This window comes from Lagenorhynchus albirostris, chromosome 16 (assembly GCF_949774975.1).
Source record: "Lagenorhynchus albirostris chromosome 16, mLagAlb1.1, whole genome shotgun sequence".
Lineage (NCBI taxonomy): Eukaryota > Metazoa > Chordata > Mammalia > Artiodactyla > Delphinidae > Lagenorhynchus > Lagenorhynchus albirostris.
This window is the reverse complement of record NC_083110.1, coordinates 30,569,670-30,588,286: the sequence shown is the minus strand read 5'-3', so window position 1 is coordinate 30,588,286 and position 18,617 is coordinate 30,569,670. Positions and strand designations below refer to the sequence as shown.

Here is an 18,617-nt window from a genome sequence, read left to right as displayed (position 1 = left end):
TATTGACAGACAAGAATTGTCATTGGTTTGGGATGTATAGGGCAACCCGAAGGATAGCAGGCAATCCTCACAGGGTGTCATCTCCAAGCTGGTACCTCAGCTGCATCTGTACGAGGCCATTCTACCATCTCTCAGGTCTGCAGCCTTTGCGTGGTGCGGAACCTAGGATTATGGACCCATGGCCACACAACCTTTTCTGCAATTCGGACCTCTGTTCTGCAACGATATTGCATGAGAGCCCATGCCAGTGAATCAGACACTCTGTGAGCCCTCAGGTAAGGGTGCTGTCCTCAGGTTCCATAGGATGGAGAGGCAAACACATACCCAGAAGATGTATCAATTCGGGTCAAGGCGAATCACTGCCCTCCCCATGATAGAAGGGGTCCTATGTAGTAAACTTGCACCGGGTGGCTGGTTGGTCTCCTCGTGGGATGCTATTGTATCAGGGGCTCAGCTTTGGTCTCTGTGGGTGACAGGTTGGACATTCAGCAGTGGCAGTAGCTAGATCAGCCCTGGTGACAGGGAGCCCAAGCTGTGGGCTCATATCTAACTCATCTCTAACTTGATCTCTGTCTTCCTGATACTCTGTTCTCCATGGCACTCCCTGGAGGCCCATATTGTGTAATCACGAGATGGAGAGCAAGGGGTGGGGACAGAGACTGGCCAAGTCGCCCTGCCTGCTTGGTTGTTTGGTGCCTCTTCTGCACTGGACACTCCCTGGCATCTGTTAAAATGTGCTACGTGGATCCCCACGCTTTGCCCACTCCCAGAGGTCTAACCACATGCCTCTATCCCAGTCCTCCCATCCCGGATAGGCCATGCTTGCTCTCTCCAGGCCTCTGACCAGCTGGCTAAGCTATTTGCCCCTGCCCACGAGCACGTGTACATCTTTTCTCAGTGACTTCTCTCTCCGTGCAGAATAGAAGACCAGGCTCACTGTCCAAATCTCTGCCCATTGGAAGAATGCCCTCTCACGGGAGTCTTTCTGCCCCTTGAGGGGGGCTGTAGTGCAGGCTCCGTCCACACGTGGTTGGCACCAACATACAAAGTGGCCTCATCTGTGAACCACGCTCAGGACTCTTCCTTGTCTGCCAGCTGGTTATAACAAGCCCTCCATGTGGCAATAGATCCCTGCCAAGGGGAGGTGCTGGGGCACCACACCATCCGAGTCTTGGGGTCTCACTTCTTCCCTACTAGGGGCCTGACTTTGGTACAGAAGAACGGCCTCGGTGGGGCATCCAGCCTTTCTGAGTTTCTGCCTATGATGAAGTCTACGCCTCATCTTGCTCTTTCTGGCCTCCAGCTGCAGAAGATAAGCTCAGTGCTTCTTGTCAAGAGGTTTCCGTGGACTCTCACACTTTTTTTGGGTTTTTTTTTTTTGCCCTTGCCACGTGGCTTGCGGGATCTTAGTTCCCCAACCAGGGATCGAACCTGTGCCCCCTGCAGTGGAAGTCTGGAGTCCTGACCACTGGACCGCCAAGGAATTCCCACTCACACTTTGTTTTGAATGGCTGATGAAGAGATCTGGGACTGTCATTTCCTTTCTTTCAATGACTCAGTGACACTTGGCAATAGTCACTCAGTTGCACAGCCCTAACAGTTACTCTTTCCTCCCACCTCTCAAATGCCAGAGACGTTGCATCAGCTGGTGCAGCCCCCTGACCCGTGTGCCACCCCAGGTCACTGCCGGTGAAGATCACAGCAGAGGCACGGCTACCCCATGCCCGCGACTGTCACCAGTGATGGTACCTCCTTCACATCTGGTCAGTGACCCGCCTCCGGTGTCTTATTCTCAGAGGCTGCCTCCCAGGCCCCCTCCTGGCACCCACTATCTTAGTCTGGTTCCCTAGGAGCAGAGCCTGAAATGGGCCTTCAGATTCCCGTGATTTACTGAGGGAGTGCACTCAGGAGAAACCCACAAAGGAGCCAGTGAGGGTGAAGAGAAGGGGAAAGGGTAGGGTAAGCATCTGGCCTCAGGTGAAGTCCAACCCTGACCCGATCCACAGGGAACGCTACCCACACGGCAGCAAAGAGGCTGTCATCTGGTGGCTTTTAACCATCAGTCTTTGGCTGCGGAACCCTCGACAGGGGTGCATGTGTGGGGGCAGGAGTGGGTGACATCCCAGGCAAGGAGGTCCCTGTCTGCTGAGGACAATTGTCTGGTGAAGAGAAGTGAGCTGCTGGCAGCCAACACCCTCAGCACTGGAGGGATGGGCGCCAGCCAGAGAAGGAGAGCCTGACGGACCTCCGCTGTACCTAGTGACTGTGGAACCCATGAAGACGATTAAGAAGGCATGGTCAGGGGGACTTCAGGAGCGCTGACCACCCAGAAGAGGGGGCTGTCATGGAACCCAAGAGAAGGAGGTTTCAAGGCAGAACTGGCAACCGTCAAAGGCAGCTGTGAGGTCCAGTCTCCAAAAGTGGCACGGACTTGAAAAACCAAGGGGTCGTAGGTGAGCTTGCAAGAGAAGTTTCAGAGAACTTCAGAGTCGTGGGCTGCAGGGTGTCAAGGATGATGGGCGATCAAGGAAAGACGGAGCAGTCTGCATGAGAAGGAGCAGAGAGAGGCTGGACAGCAAAGGGTGTGGAGGCGGCTCTTAGACCCGAGGCCCAAAGCTCCAGGCCTGCGGAAGGGGGTGGGGGAGGGTAAAGGGAAGGGGCTGAAATCCCTCCCAGAAGAGAAGGAGGTGATGGTGTCAGGGGCTGGGGAGGGGCTGTCCCTGACTGGGGAAGGGACACCACATCCTCTGGGCCTGGGCGGAAGAAGATAAGGCCGGGGCAGGATGGAGGTAGGTTTGTGGGTGGGGGAAAGTTAGTGGGGGTGTGTGTGATGGGGGTGTAGCCTGCTTAGAGCAAGATGGGCGTGGTGGAGCAGGCTGCTGGAACAGAGGAAGAGGGAAATGGGTGGACAGGTGGAGACACCCTGCCCTGAGGCCTCAGTGAGGCGGGAGACCCTAATTTGCCGTGGCAGCCCCCTGCAGGCGGAATAACTTTTCCTGCCAGCATCCTGTGGCCTTTTGTGGCAGGACAGTCATTGGATTCAGGGTGAGGGCTTTGCAGGCTGGGTTGGGAAGAACGGAAACCCAAGACCCATGGGCTGGAGCATGTGCTGCATGGTCCGAGTGAGGGGAGGGAGGGAGGGAGGACAGCGGAGGGCGGAGGGGGCAGTGGCAGGAGGCTGAGCTCCAAGCCGCCTTGAGCCAGGCCCTTGCTGGGCTTTTCCCACGGGCTTTTCTCATTCTAGGCCCACAGAAGGAAGTAGCTGGTCTCAGGAGGAGTTAGTGGGATGGAATGGGCGGGTCTCCACGCAGCCTTGCTAGGCGGCCTGTATTCAGCTGTATCCCTGGCTTCAGGTTCTGAAGCTAGAATAGCAGGAAGGTTTGCGTTTTATCGTGAATTTAGGGGAGATATGGCCCTGCCTCTCCCTCTCCACCCCCTGCTCACTTCCTGCCTTTAAGGCAATGGCATTCAAGCTTTTTGCTTTTAACCACAACCCACAAGTAAGAATTAATTTTACGTCATGATTCAGCAGACTCACACACACAACTGCAACAAAAGTTTCACGATACAATCCTCACCCTTACTTTGTAGGGTGCTCTTGATGTTTCCTACTTTATTCTCATCTATTTCTTTAAAAAGTGCTGGTCACAACCCACCAAACTGATTTCATGGGCCACTCAGTGAGGCCACAGGGAAGCACTGCTCCAAGGCAGTGGGGAGCTGGGGGCCCCTTTGGGAAACCGTCATTGATGCTACGCAGCCCTCTTCCAGGAGTGTCTGATCTCAGAGAAAACACCTCTTGCCGGCAGAAGGCAGTGGCCACGAGATTCCATTTTTAATGTAAATTCTCCTTCTCCCCTCCCCTTCCATCTCCCCCCAGGAAGAGAAACTGGCCACCCCAGAGAAGGCCCCCTATTCTCCATGGGCCGTCCCGTGGCTGATGACACCCTGCTCCCCCCGCCACACGCACATATTCCAGGGGATATATTTTGGGGTGCCTGCCAGACCCCACTTCCTTCTTTGGACTTGTCCTTACCCGGTCTGTGTGGAGGGAAGGCTACGACAGCCACATTTGCTTATGTCCTATGGCCCGAGGCCAGAGCTGAGTAAAGGGGGGGACAGTGGTTGGCTGCTGGGCCCTGAGAATCATATTCACTTCCCCAAAGTTCAGGAGGGGACAAGGAAGGGCAGTCGTTTGTGTGCCTGAGGCTGTAAAGACAGTTAGAACCAGAGCCTGGCCAGGGGCTGTAGCAAAGCAACCTATGTAAATTGCAGTCATGGGCAAGAGGAGACCCAAGGTCCCCTTCAAGGGGAGGGGGGCAGGGGTGCTGAGAAGTGGGGTGGCCAGAGAGAGGTGGTCAACAGGAAAGCGTCTGTATTAACTTGACAAGGTACCTGTTCCTAAGCCCAGAGAATCCACAAGGGCTCGCCATCTGAGCCCAGCCAGCATCGTACACCCGCCCCGAGTCACACTGGGTCTGTCTCCAGCACCCCATATAGGGCCTGGCACCGTTCAGGGCCCCCTCCCCAGGACCAGGGCCTGCTGGAGACGGGGTCCACCAGGAGGTGAGGACACTGGGCTCTGAACATTCACCTGAGCCAGGTTCCAGGGCCACTTCCGGGACCCCCGTGTCAGGGGCTCCTCCATCTTAGCACCCGAAGCACCTGACTGCATAGTTTTTGTTTTGTTTTGTTTTGCAGGGTGATCGGGCAGGGGTGGTGCTAAAAAGCAAAAATCAGAAAACACCCAAACCGCCCCTTAACATTCACAAAATCGCTAGTTGGCCGAATCTTCGTTTTCGTCCATTTATTTAGAAAAAAATTAACATGGGCAAATGAGATACCTCAGTGTTACAACAGAGTATAGAAATGTCTAGCAAGAGTCCAATAATTTGATCTTTAAATACAAAAGAACCACATGAACACCTAATATACAGGTTTCATCTGAATACATATTTATTAGATAAATATTAGAGGTTGTCACATCATCTAACTACATACAGCTTTGCAAGACTAGAAATCACAATTAGTTTTCTGACCAGTTTAAAGTATGAAATGATTGCATTGTACAGAGATGTACAGAGACGATGACGGTCGCAGTGGGAGTTACTTCAGGCTGCACGGTGGGTGTGTTCATGTGTGTGTACGTGTGAAATCACCTGCGATCATGATATCAAAAATTATACAAAGTATGAATTTGGTTACAATTTTCTTCTGAAATCCTCGTTTCTTTTCATTATTTCCATAGCACCCTAAAAATACACAGGTGGCAGGACTAGTACACTGAAGCTAAGTAGTACATGTAGGTAGAATAAAAACAAAACGGAACAAAAAAAACTCCTTTCTACACAGAGTCAGAGTATATTACATGAGTGAGACAGATGCGGAGAGAGACCTCACAGACGCTAACAGACAGGATCTAGTTTTTCCACGTGAAGATGGAGTTCCAAGCCTTTTTTTTTGTTTTGTTCCGGAAAATAAAAACAATACACATTCCGAGGGAAATGAATGCATCTGTTAACATGTCTCTATTTCTCATTTACATATGTACACACGTCCCTTGAGTGGCTGCTGCCCGCGTCGCCCTGTCTGGATGGGTCAGGCCGAGGGAGCAGACGTGTAGCTCTCTGGGGGTTCAGGGCTTCCGTTACGGAGAAAGTATTAGAAGTTTCTTAAAAAATAAAAATGGCTACAGGAACATGATACATGGGTAAAGCTTCAAACCAAGAAGATGGGGCTGATTGCTTGTACTTGGGCCTTCCCACCTGCCCGCCAGCGCCCTGTCCATTCTGTGGAGTGGAGACAGAAACATGCCTATGGGCTGGGTGGATGCTCGTCATGGAGAAGTGGCTTTGCTGAGGCTTTGTTTTTGCTGAGGTTACTTATGGCTCCAAGTAGTCATCCGAAAGGACCAGGGAAGCATCTCCCCAGAGTTCAGAACCGCCCCTGCGCGGGGAGGCTGTCATCACCTGAATGTGTCACCAACTGGGGCTCGCTACAGCCCCGGACGCCTTGATGCCTCCCCCCACCCCCCGACCTGGCTCCAGAGCCGCTCTGGAGGAGGACACGCCCAGAGCGCGGGCTGCAGGCGCCACGGTTCTGGAAAGCTCTTTGCTGAACTTGCTGGTGGAGGCTCGCTTGGGAGGGGACCCGGGAAACCTGCCTCAGGTGTCAGGTGCCGAGCCCATGGCTTCCTCAGAGATGGCCGAGGCAGGTGCCTGGAGCCTGGGCTGTGGGGAACAGATTGACCCTCTGTGCTAGAAAGCTGTGGATAGGTCAGTGAGCAGAGGGGGACACCCCGATAACAACCAGAACGGACCCCAGGCCTTTCTGAGAAAGAGTTGCACAGCAGGAAGTGGGAACTTCTAAGGAAGGCATCTGTAAATCTGTCTGGGGCAGAACATTCCCAGATGGCCTGACACAGCTGGGGCTACTGGCCACTGGGCAGGGACGGCCACATGCTACCTGGCGTCGTCTTGTCCCCACCAGCCAACTGGGGATGGCTCCAAACGGCGGGTGGCCTGGTCTTCTAACTCACTGTACAGCCACCCATGCTCTCAGTCCCTTCTTCTGTACAAATGGCCCTGGTTGCTTTTTTGTTTTTGTTTGTTGTTTTTCTTAAAAAAGGGACTCGGTCTTTGTCGTTGAGTCAAGGTATTTTAAAAACACCAGCAAAGGCTATAACCAGGTCATGAAAATGTTGAATATTATCAAAGACAATACTAAAATATTCACAAAGATATTTACAAAAGCAATTCTTAAAATAATTGATTTGTATACGGAACACCACGCTGTTTGAAAAAACCTCTGACAACGGGACAAAGGAAAAGGGGTGGGGATGGGACGATGGCAGCTTTCCTACAGAAAACCTTGTGCCGGGCCGTCTGGTACAGCGACTGGAAGTCAACAGCTGGGGCCAACGTTCCGGTCACATCCAGAGGAGTGCTGGGGGTGTTCCCCCAACCCCCAACAGAGAGGGAGACGGAGACTGAGAACACAGACAGTGGACGGGGGAGCAGGTGAGGGCCTCGGGCAGCAGCAGGGGAGGGGTGCGATGAATTTACAGAGGGGACGCAAGTGACCCAACGGCCCAGCATCACCGGCCATGCGGCTCGGGGAGCACAAGGGAGCCTGGAACAAAACGGACTCACAAGCAGCTACCCGGGAGACTCCGAGAGCGAGCAGTTAGCTGGATGGAGCGAAGCGCGGAGGGAAAACCAGAGGCTGCTTCTGCTGGAGCAGGAGTGTGGGGTGAGCTTTCGAGGCCGGAGGGACATGGAGGGAAGGAGAGGCTGGCAGCCAAGCGCGGGGTCTGAGACAGCCACAGAAACACCACGCGACGCTCGAGGGCACATCCTGGCACACGCGGCGACAGACTGGGCTGGAGCCGGGGGCGGCCTCGAGCACAGGGACAGGTCAGACCAGACAGAGGAGCCGGAGAGAGACAGTGATGCCCGGGGTTCCTGCTGCTGAGCCCCTGCATCCCCTGCCTTTCCACCACTCACCTTGCCGTCTGGGTAGACATAGGGGCACCGGGACAGAGGGAAGTGGGTGTCCCACGTAACAGTCTTGGAGAGGCGGGCGAGGGGGGAGCAGAGGAAGGAAACAGGACGCATGGAGAGAAATGGGTCGCTTGCTGTCCAAGTCCAGTGTTCCTTTTCCCCAGATGACTTTGCGGCTTTAAGATGCTGTCGTTTAAGAACAGGGGGTGGCTTGGAGCAAAGCTGTAGTTGGCCATTTCTGTTGGACTCCAAATCCGGCTGGCGGCACTCCCCCCTTCCCCAATTAAGGGCACAATAACTTCAGCTGGATTCTTTCTCGCTCTGGCCCCGCTAAGGCTGGGCCCTGGCCTGAGTCAGAGGTTGCGGAGCCATCCTGGCTCTGCGGAGGCCTTGACTCCCTTTTCCACCGGTCCCCAAGCAGGAATGGCTCACCCTCTCCCAAACACAGACGCTTGTCTTTTTTTTCTCTGCTCTCTGAGAGTGTTTACAGGGTATCCTGGCTTAGAGGTCTGGGGTCAAAGCGATAACCTTGGCCCCTAAGAGTTCTCTTTCCCAGAGGTTTGTGCTTTTCTGTGGTGGGTGGTAGTGGTGGTGGGCAGGCCGCTCTCACTGCCACCAACCTCTGCTGCTCCTCCAAGGCTCGGGGCCGCTGGGATACGGGGGCCCCTCCCTCAGGTTCACAGTCACGTGGAGGTGGCTCTGGGCCGGGAAGCAGGGAGGCTGGGTTACAGTTTAGAAACTGGAAGAACCTGGGGGGCACTGGAGGGTCATCTGGAAGCCGCCGTCAGTGTGTGCCCCCTCCCCGGGCCAGCGCCCTGTCTCGAGGGTCATCTTTGGGGCCTGCTCTGGGCGTGGGCTCCAGACCTGCACCGCCTTCACAGTGCACCCTCCCGCCCCTAGGCCCTGAAGGCCGCAGCAGGGGCGGTCCGAGGGCACGGGCTCCCGGCGGGAAAGTGTGTGGGGCAGATGGGGAAGGAGGCCGCGTGGGGAGGGGTGGCCCTGACGGAGGGGTGGGCTTCAGTTGTTCTCAAAGAGAGACAGGAGGTCATCATTACTATTGCTCGGCAGGTCGGGGGGATCCAGGTACGAGAGGAGCTCATCAGGGTTTGTGAGTTCTGGAAGGAGCTGGAAAAGAAGTACAGAAGCTCAGATGAGGTGTCGGCTGAAGGCTGGGCCGGCCCAGGGCGAGGAAGCAGGGCACCCTCGGGCCTGTTCGCTTGCCTTCTACCTGCCTCCTGGGGTCCTGGTCCAAACAGGGGAAACTAACAGTGCCGGTGGTCCCCGGATGCATCCAGGCCACCGTGCTAGTCTGGGGCACACCCGTGCTTATTTCAAGTCTGGAAAAGTGGAGCCCTTGGCCCACCAGCTGGGAAGGCTCCTCACGCACAGTGTTCCTGAGACCCTGCCACAAGGGGCTGGGGGTCACTCATGCCTCCCAGGAGAAGCCATGTGGCTTTGCATGTAAGGCTGGCGGGTCTCTGCGGCTCCCAGCACCCCACACCTCCCCCAAGAGCTCCCGGCTCCTTGCTGAGCCCGCGGCTAGCTGGGCAGCACTGCTCTTCCCTGTAGACTCCGGGAAGAGGCTACAGACCGTCCCTACCCTCTACTGTGAGGTCCTTGGACTCTTTCGGTCACACAGGGGACCTCATCAATCTAGAAGCACCTGCCCTGGCCTAGGGAGGAGAGTCGGGCAAGAATCCAAGATGGCGCCAAAGCTGAGTGAATCCGGTTCACCAGAGACTCTTGCTGGGGCCAAGGGGGACTCTTGCTGGGGCTGGGACGTGACCAAGGAGAGGGCAGGCCTCCTCTCTGGGAATCTAGAGCCTGGGGGCGAGGGGTGGGCGGGGCAAGGGCCGTGTCCCTCGCTGGCAGCCCTGCCCAGCTACCCAACACCCATCATTCAGTGTCCCCCTTGCCCACCTTCCAGACCATTCAGTTCTCAAGGGGGGTGATCCCTGAATCTCAGCTGCCCGCTTCTGCCTCAGTCACACGACGCCCCCCGCCCCCGCCCCCCAGTGTGACCCGAGGCCGAGCCTTCTGTCACCCCACGTGGGGGCCTCTCAGAGTGAGCGATGGAGTGAGCAAAAGCACAGGGCATGGACAACACACAGACTAGAAACTGGAGACATACACCAGCGAGACAGACACAGGGACCTGTCCCTCCAGCCCCTCCCCTGCCTTGGGCCAGAGAGCGGCAGATGCAGCGATGGCAAGCCGATGTCGGGGAACGGGAGGTGGGAAGAAGAGGGGGAGGGACCCTCCTGTGCTGCCTCCAGGACCGGCCCAGAGGGACTCTGTGAGGGCCTGGGGGAGGGCGGGCAGGGCCGGGCGGCAGGACTGTGGCCAACGGGACGGGGGCGGGGCCGGCAGGGTGGGGCAAGGGGTGTGGCACCCTCGCTGAGGCTTGCCCACTGTGGGGTTCCCCGGTCCTGGAGCCGCAGGGGAGGCAGGTTGGCGGGGCCCACCCTCCGCCCGCCCACCCGCTCCTCACCGCTGTACCTCTCCTCCACCCCGGGCCTCGGGCCCTCGACACCCGCCCCTGCTCTCGGGCAGTCCCGGCCCCAGGCCAAGACACGTGGTGACCCCAACTTACATCCAGCGAAGGCTCCGGCATGTCGGACGCTCCCTGCGCTCCGGCCTGACCCTCTAAGGCTGAGGAGGGGTTAAAGGTCAGGTCACTGTGTGGATGGTTGCCGGGAGCGGCCTGTGGCGGTTGCCGGGGAGGCTGGGAAGGAGGAGGAGCCCCACTGTGATGTAATGGAGGCCCTGACTGGCTGCTGGGGTGTGGGACGTGCAAACCTTGTTGCATGGAGGGATGGGGCTGGTCAGAACTGCCAGCATGTGGCATCTGTGGAGGAGGAGAGAGCAGGAAAAAGAAAGGTGAGGTGACGAGGTACAGCGACGAGATGCCTGGAGAAATGAAAACCAAACAAAACCAGGAAAATAACGAAACCCCCAAAACAAAGCCACCCCTCTACAAAGCTGAATGCTTTTTTTTTTTTCTGCAGAGAAACAAACAAACAAGCAAACAAATCCTCCCCCCAAAACCGCCAGTCAGGGGGGCTGAAGCCACGTGGGGCAGGGAGGGAGGCGGCCAGGGGCTCTGAGACTAGCAGACACCCTGAGATCGCGGCCCAGGCCCCTGGGAGCCCCTCTGTCTCCCTAGACCGGACACCAGCACAATGAACAACAGCAAGGGCAGGATGGAGAAGCGAAATGGGCATGTTTCCGGGGAGCAGGGAGGCGGGCGGGAGTGCTGCTGGCGGCGTGATGCAGGCCCGAGCCGGGGCAGCGGGGAGCAGACACGGACGACAGCATGGGGCAGGCGTGCAGCTCACGGGGGTCTGCGCCTCCACGCGGGCCCTGGCCTGGGGGCGACACGAGGCACGCCGGCTCTGGGGGCAGCGGGGCCTCGGTGTAAGCTCTGCCTGCTGTCCCGGGGTAGGACGGAGCTGAGCCCAAAGTAAAGGAGGCGACCTGGGGCTTCTGAGTCCTGCCAGACCTTCCTGCTGGCCACCCACCTAGGCAGCAACAGGCGTGCTTCTCTCGTAGATAACCTAGGCGCCCCCCCGCGCCTTGCGCGTGTCCTGAACCGTCGGGGCTATGGGTGGGCAGGGGACACGAGTGGGTGGGACTTAAACTTCCCCTGTCGGTCTGTTTGCTGCCTCAAGCCACCCTGCCTTCAGAGTTCAGGTCTCGGAGTGAAAGGCCAAGTCTAAGTCCGGGGCCCCACCCACGGCATCCCCAACGGTCCCCGGGCCCCCCTCACACTCTGCGAATGAAGGGAGCTCACTGACTGGCCAGGCCTCTCACTTGGAATGGGCAGCCAGGTGACTAAATGTCTCCCTGGTCACTACCCTCCTCCCAGCCCTGTCTTCTGGGCCACACAGAAACACCGACACTTCTTTCGTGGGTTTGCAAACGGCAGTGACACCATCCCTGATCTTCTCCAGACACCAGTTCCTCTTCCTGTTTCTCCTAAAAGCTGCTCCCCAAGCCTTGCTGTGGGCTGGCCCCTGCCCACGGTCCAGGCGGCCCTCTGCAGCACAGTGCCCCTCCAGCCCGGGCCTTGAGAACGAGGGATGACCATGTGACATGAAGGCTGCTGACCCTGGGGGAACCACTTGTGGGGTGCACACAAAGTAAGAAGAACCAGAAGCGGCAGGACAGCCCTCATAGCTGTCGGCGAGGCCAGCCTGTGACGCTCTGTAGCGACCATTCTGGGAAGTAGGGGGCAGGGAGGGGCTCCACACTCCTGGAGCAGCCCAGCCCCAGACAGACAGCCCCCAGATCTGCTGACACAACTAACGCCCTCGGCCCTGACATCTTGCTGGATTATCTCAGAACCTGGAGGGGCAAGTGCTCTCTGGGACCTGCCGACACACCTGTCAACCTCCCACCTGGCACGGGAGAGCCTTGGGTGGGCCAGCACCTGGCTGGAGCCCTCCCACCAGTCCGTGCGCCTGGGAATCCTTCCTGGCCTCGTGCTCAGCCGGGTCAGGCTGCTCTGGTTGGGCAGGTGGGTTGTTGACCTGTGACTGCACCACACCACCTTGCACAGCTGTACCACTGGGTCCGGTTCTCATCTAACAAAAGCCCAGAAACGGACAAGGACAGTGCATATCTGAAAAGCTTCCTGGGGGGGCTGTGAAGTCAACTCAAGGGCTTAAGTCCCTCTGCGAGGACCCTGGTGGCAGGGCTGACAGGGTAGGAAAATGCCTTGTTGGACGCAGAAAGCACACAGCACCCCTGTTGCCATCTTCCAGTGCTGGGAACTGTGAGGAGACAGAAGGTGCCCGATCAACGTGGAGCAGGGGTGTGATCTGGGTGATTCCTGGACATGGAAGGCTGACATCCTGGGGAGCAGGGCTGGGGAAGGGGGCCAGGAGAGACGCCCTCTGAAAGTGGAAGCCCCATGGGGCAGAAAGTAACTTGTGCAAACATGGCAGAAGGCTGGTGAAAGCAGCTATTTCCAACCTGGCATTCTGGGTTCCTGCAGGAAGGCTGCTGCAGTGCCCCTCATTTAGAGTCCTTCTGGCTAATAGTCACTCCTGCTGAGAACTGGTGGCTCTGGTGCCCAGGACAGTCCCTGGCCCAGTGCTGGATGTTTCCCAACTCCGTGTCAGCTGTGGGTAACACAGTACAATCCACAGGCCCCTTCTTTCCAGGCCACATGATGGAGACTGGGAGAGCTTGGAGAGGTACCTTCGGGTGTAGGCCCAACTCCACTGCCAGGCATTGGCAAGACCCCTGGACCCTTCTTTCTGGCTGCTGTGGCCCAGGACCCACGGCCAGGCCCTCAGTTTCCTCAAAACCCCAAGTGTTCTTCCTCCATCCAGGCACTGCCAGAACTTTTGCTCCATTCGCTTGAGGCCTGTGTCTGTCTTGCTTACACCTGGTACAAGGCACGGCCGGGAGACCAGGCTCAGAAAACGTCTGCTAGATCAAGGGCAATCCTCCATCGCTGCCTAGATAAGGACTCGGGAGGCAGCCAGGCCTCCCACCACTGCTGTCGGCGCCACAGGAAGGGAAGGCCTCTGGGCAGCACAGGCCACCTCACCTGAAGGGGCTTTCTCAGCGATACAGTGTGCGTTAATACGTGAAACAGGACAAGAAGGGAATACTCTTGGGATAAGTAGAAATCCTAATGTTTCTTTTTGCAGAAGGAGGCGATACCTCGAAGATTCAGACCCCTGCAGAATAAGTGCCTGGGTCTGGGACTAAATTCTAGATGGCTGGATGAAGTAAGTCAGCATAACAGTGTGTGTAAGAGGGGGAGAAAGGGGATGTGTGTGTGTGTGTGTGTGTGTGTGTGTGTGTGTGTGTGTGTGTGTGTGTGTGTGTGTGTGTGTGTGTGTGTGTGTGTGTGTGTGTGTGTGTGTGTGTGTGTGTGTGTACACAGGATGTGTGCCGGGTGTATGGGGGTGTGTGGGCCTGTATGTAGGGGGTGTGCAGGCATCTGCATGTGTGCATATGCATGCAACGTGTGTGCAGATAAGAGCTTGAAGCTTCCCCCATCTGAGAATCTGCTGTCCTGGGTGAGACGGCCAAATCCAAGGACACTGATGGGCCACGACCCCGCCTCAGTCAGGCCTCCCACGCCCTCCTGGGTCCCGAGACTCAACTCTCAGTCCTCCCCTTTGCCTGGTAGGGAACTAGGCAAACATCAGAAAGGCCCAGGGGAGCCCTCTGTCCCCGTCAGCCCCACACTGGGGCTGGGGGCACCGGGGAGGTGGACGGTCAGCGGCGAGGAAGAGGTACTCACAGTCTCCTGCATGGGGTGACTGAGGGGCTTCTCAAGGGCGGCCATGTTGTTGGGCATGTCCGGGGGGTGGGAGAGCTGGGGGGGCCCGTGCATGAAGTCGTTCATGGACGTCCCACCGGGGTTCCCGTGGGGGAAGTCAAAGTTGCCATGGCCCTGGTAGCTGTTGCCTGGGGAGGGAACGAGATGGGGAGGGTTGTGACCCAGAGGGAAGACGGCCACCCCAGGAAACTCAGTAAAACTCAGTGTAAAGGAGGAAGCAAGGCCCACCCTCCTGCCAGGCTAGAGTCGGCTCCTGCAGCCGTAGACCTCAGGGCCGTACAGCGGGGCAGCGATGCAGCTTTCTCCTGCGGGCCTTAGTACCCCAGGGCATGTGCCGGTGTACAGCCAAAAGCAGGGCTACAGTCGGAGGAAAGGGTGGTCGGGCTCTTGCAGCGGGACACATGGAATGAGGCCCGAGTCTGAACTTTCCACAGGATCTGCTGAGCGAGCCCCCCAGACCTGCTCACCCACAGCCCCCATGAGGCTGCCCTTCATCCCTGGGACCACCCAGGCCCAGAGGGGGAGGTCGGAGTCTGTGCCAGGTTCAAGAGGACACCCTCAGAGCCAGCCGTCCGGCCTCCCAAGCCGCTGCTTCCTCCACCACGTGGCCGCGGTGAGAGCTCAGAGGACCAGCACACTGGAAAGCTGGGGCACTCAGCATGCTGTGGGACTCTGGCTAGGTAGGCTAACCTCCCTGGGCCTTTAATCATCCAGGAGCCCCAGGAACCTAAGAGCAGGGGTTCTGCGGGGAGCTGCCATGCCCGGTGTTTGGGGGGCGGGGAGGGTACTTTCTGGGAACTGAGGGCAGCGCAGTGCAGCTTGCTCTGGGCAGCAGGAAGTGAGGGGGCAGTGACAGTGTCCTTGGTGGCCGAAGGCTGGTGGCTCCAGGCCCCTGGACCCTGTCTCTGGAAGGGTGGGAGAGTTGCAGGGATAGGGACAATATGGAGATGTCAGAGGGCAACGTGGGAGGGCCAGGAGCGCCATGAGGGGTGTGGTCTTAGTGGCCCCAGCAAAGCAGGCTCTGAAGCCCCTAAGCTCGACAGCTGCCGACCAGGGAGACCCAGGAGTCAGGAGGGAGGCTGGGCAGCGGGGGTGCGAGAGGCGGGAGGCTGGGCAGCGGGGCAGCTCCTCACTCATGCCTTCCCAGCTGGGTGCCGACCCACAGGGCTGGCTGGATGGAGGGGGGGAGGATGGCATTGCACAGGCTGCTGTACCCCCAATTTCAGCGACGTGGTATTGTTTTTTGGGGGTGTGCGTTACCTCTGCCTCTTCACACCACACCCTCCCTGCACCTGCCACCGTCACCCCAGAAATCCTGGGCCCCTGCTGGGGCTTCTCCCTCCCTCCTTGTCGGCCATCACCCACCTTGGCTGCTGTAGTCGTTGGAGTTGGTGCCCCCGGGAGGGGGCGGGAGTGGATAGGGGGACGGGCCGGGGCCCAGGGCTGCGATCATCTCCATGACATTGGGCATGATCATCTGGCTGGGACTCATGGTCTTGAACCGCTTGGATGGGATGCCGTCAGGGTCATCCTTAATGTGGAGGTCCGACTTGATGGGCACTGGCCGCCAGCTGCATGTGGGGTCAATGGTGACCTCTTCAAACTCGGAGCTGGGGGGAGCAAGGGGGCAGAGCTGAGGCTCTGGGGTGCCGGGCTTTGGACATGAGGGCCTCCAGCTCGGACAGACACTGAGATGTCCTCGTCCAGGCTCCCTCTGCCCCATTCCCACCACGCTCTGCATAGGACAGAAGTGTGATGGATTTTTATAACTTTTGAAAGATGGAGAGACTGAGACTAGAAAAAGCAAGTGGCTGGGCATGGGGCAGCGGGCCCCAAAGCCTCCACCCGAGACGCAGCCATGTCAGCTTCCTGCTCTGGCTGAGCTTGGTCCTTTCTGGAAAGTTCATTTGCCCCCAGGTACAGAACCCCTTAAATTGGCAGAGAGGTGAGGGATGTGGGAAGATGGTCTGCCGGCCAGTGGGGGATAGGGTATCAGCGGTGATCACGCACTCACCTCATGCAACTCAGGTCAGCATCCCGCCCCCCCCCTCCTCCCCCACCCCCTGCCCTAGTGTGGGGAGGCCCACTTACTGTTGGATGGCATTCAGGATGCCCCACATGTACTGATCTACCTCCAGGCCCTCGAGCAGAGCGGTTTTACTGGAAAAGGAGAGAGGGGGCTTGGCCTTTGTTCCTGGACCCTAGCGGGTGAGGCCACAGCCCACTCCTCCCCTCTGTGTCCAAGAGACCCGGGCCCTGCCACTGGTTACTACTTGGGGGCACCGACAGGAGAGGGCAGCCTTGTGACCGCTTGATACAAAGGGACTGTGCACAGGCCCCGTGATCTGAGCGCCTCTGCTGTGCTTGGGTTCTCTCATCCGTGTTTAGGGCAGGTGGAGGTGGCTGGACCCCACAGAGCAGGGCCACAGCTCCTCCTGGAGCCGGGTGACGTAGCTTATGCTGAGGTGGGCATCACTCACTTGCACACAGGACACCTCCAGGTCCCTCTCTCGCAATTCAGCTGCAGGTACGACTCCAAGTCAAAGCACTGCGGAGGCCGGGAGACACAGACAGATGAGAGCAGGGCTCTCAGAAACCTCTTAAATGCAGGTGCCACTGCCTCCGGGACCCTCATGAAGACGTCCCACCAGGGAGGGAGACAGGTGATGGAGAGACCCAGGGTTGAGAGGGGTGATGACCTTGCCGATTTTCTGCTGTGCTTACAGCTTTCGGGCCACGTGGAATCCCTGCACACCTGTGCCCAGCCCTCCTCATACCATCCCTGTGCCCCAGATGACCCATGGCCTCTGAGAAGCCTTCCTGGTTCCCCTGCAGACACCTCTCACCGATCCTGCCCCATGACAGCCCCTCTCCCTGGCCCGGCCCAGGCATGGAGGACACACCCCATCCAGTTCATCAGTGTGCGTCAGACAAATAAAGCGACCAGACCTCTGCTGCCCCCTTTTTCCCGGGGATGGGGGTTAGCGGGGCTGGGAGGCTCCCGACCCACTATGAAGCCCTCGGGGCCAGTTGTGAGAGGGTGGGGCTGAGGGTGCGGCTGGCCTGGCCCCATAGCAGCCCCCACCCAGTGAATCCCACCCACCTGGGCTGCCCGCATTTAGCCACCCAAACTGTGACAGTCACTCATCCCACAGCCACTTCCTGAGTACCTGCTCGGGGCAGGGCCTCGGAACACAGCAGTGAACCAGGCAGAGGCGTCCCTGCTTTCAGGTCCCCTATCAGCCGTAGTGGCCGTATGCGCAGAATTTCCCGCTGGCATCTCACATCTGCCAGGGCTGGGACTGTCTAAATCCAGCTCTGTAGCCCCCTGGGAACCTAGCTCTGAGCACACAGAGAAGATACTCAGAGGATAAATGATGGCAGGAGCGAGTGAGTGAAATCAGCTCCTGATGGCCACGGCATCCTTCCGGGGTTAGAGACAGGCCCTGCTGCCCATCCCCCCGCCTACTCCTTGCCATCGCAGCCAGACTCCGGGACGCTCTCCCTGGGACTGCTCACCTGGACGTGCTTGCAATCGTGGCCTCGAGCAGGCAGCTGGATGCGCCGGAATGTGATGGGGCACTTCAGAGACACCTTGATGGCTGTCTGCTCCACACCATCTTCCCCATTGAGGGTCGTGTTGCCTGATGAGGCAGCCACGCTGCTGAAATTCCGCTTGACTGTAGGGCGGAGGCACAGGTGGATAAGGAGGGCAGGGCTGTCCTGCACACCCCCCACTCCTTCAGGTGGCTGATACACACTCTGATTCTCCACGCCCCCCAGCACAGGGAGGTCTCATGAACAGGAGCAGGGCACCCCCACCTGGACAAAAGGGAGCTCAGCACGCCGGAGGCCCTGGGCCTCCCAGTGCTCTGGAATGACACTCTCCATGTGACATGTGTGGAGTGCCCCTGGAGGTGGCTGCATGAGTCCCCCAGTCTCTGCAGTCCATGCCCTGTCTTCACTAGGAAGGCGGGACTTTCTGCAAACCCTGCAGAAACCCAGTCCGGCACTCCACTGACTTTCTGGGTCAGTGGGAGAGCCCCACAGGCACTTTTGCACTGAATTCTCCAAATGTGGTAATGGCCTGGCCGGATTCTAGGGCTCAGGACGTGAAGAAGCACATTTGAAGGGGGGAGCAGTGATGTACCTCCCTGCGTGGTGCACCCCCTTCCCCCGCCCCGGCCCCCAAGTGTCTGCACCTGGGAGTCAGAGCCAAGTCCCCCCTTCTCGAGTTAGGCCTGGGCTGTTGAGGTGGAATCCACCCCTGTGCTTCTCTCCTGATGAAGAACCCCCTCTTCCAGTTCCTCCCATCCTTCCAGGTGATCACCTCCTCCAGGAAGCCTGCCTGGCCTACCTGCACCACGGCGTCTTGTTTTAATCTGCCCTACATGCTGTACTCACGGTACTGTGTGCTCATCTGATCATCCCCACAGCCCCAGAGGAGGGGCATTGGAGGGGCACGGGCTACTGCCAGGGAACACTCAGGGCCCGGTGGTGCCAGGCCCAGGGGACAATGAACGTGGTGGGACTGGGGTCTGGTTCCAGCCCCCGAGCCCCCACTCACTTTTCGTGATACAGTGCTCTGCGGGCAGGAGCCGCTTCTTGAGGAGGCCTTGCAGCACGGAGCGCACGGAGGGCCGGTGGACCAGCTGCAGCACGAAGAGGTGGGACTGCCGAGAAAGAGCAGAGGCTCGGTCCCTGCCGCACGGCCCCCACGCCTGCCATCTGGGCCTCCGCAGGCCTAGGCCGCCCCCTTCACCCCAGAGGCTAAGCGCAGGAAAGGGCCCCACGTCCATGGTGATGCCCTG

At 58.4% G+C, this 18,617-nt stretch overlaps 1 protein-coding gene across 6 annotated transcripts in view; it reads right to left on the bottom strand.

The window, feature by feature from the left end:
• The window catches only part of ZMIZ1 (zinc finger MIZ-type containing 1), a 239,751-nt gene that overhangs the window by 4,264 nt on the left and 216,870 nt on the right, over positions 1 to 18,617 (bottom strand). For 3 of the 6 annotated variants that reach the window (XM_060126958.1, XM_060126959.1, XM_060126961.1), the window contains 8 exons: positions 18,374 to 18,479; positions 17,326 to 17,486; positions 16,287 to 16,354; positions 15,898 to 15,966; positions 15,172 to 15,416; positions 13,768 to 13,934; positions 10,096 to 10,350; positions 4,933 to 8,627 (listed from right to left, as the gene is read on the bottom strand). In XM_060126958.1, the coding sequence (XP_059982941.1) occupies positions 8,520 to 8,627; positions 10,096 to 10,350; positions 13,768 to 13,934; positions 15,172 to 15,416; positions 15,898 to 15,966; positions 16,287 to 16,354; positions 17,326 to 17,486; positions 18,374 to 18,479 (1,179 nt within the window). In that variant the 3' untranslated portion in view covers positions 4,933 to 8,519. Of the gene's footprint in view, positions 1 to 4,932; positions 8,628 to 10,095; positions 10,351 to 13,767; positions 13,935 to 15,171; positions 15,417 to 15,897; positions 15,967 to 16,286; positions 16,355 to 17,325; positions 17,487 to 18,373; positions 18,480 to 18,617 lie in introns of those variants that run through there. The other 3 variants (XM_060126962.1, XM_060126960.1, XM_060126963.1) reach the window with 3 other exon arrangements.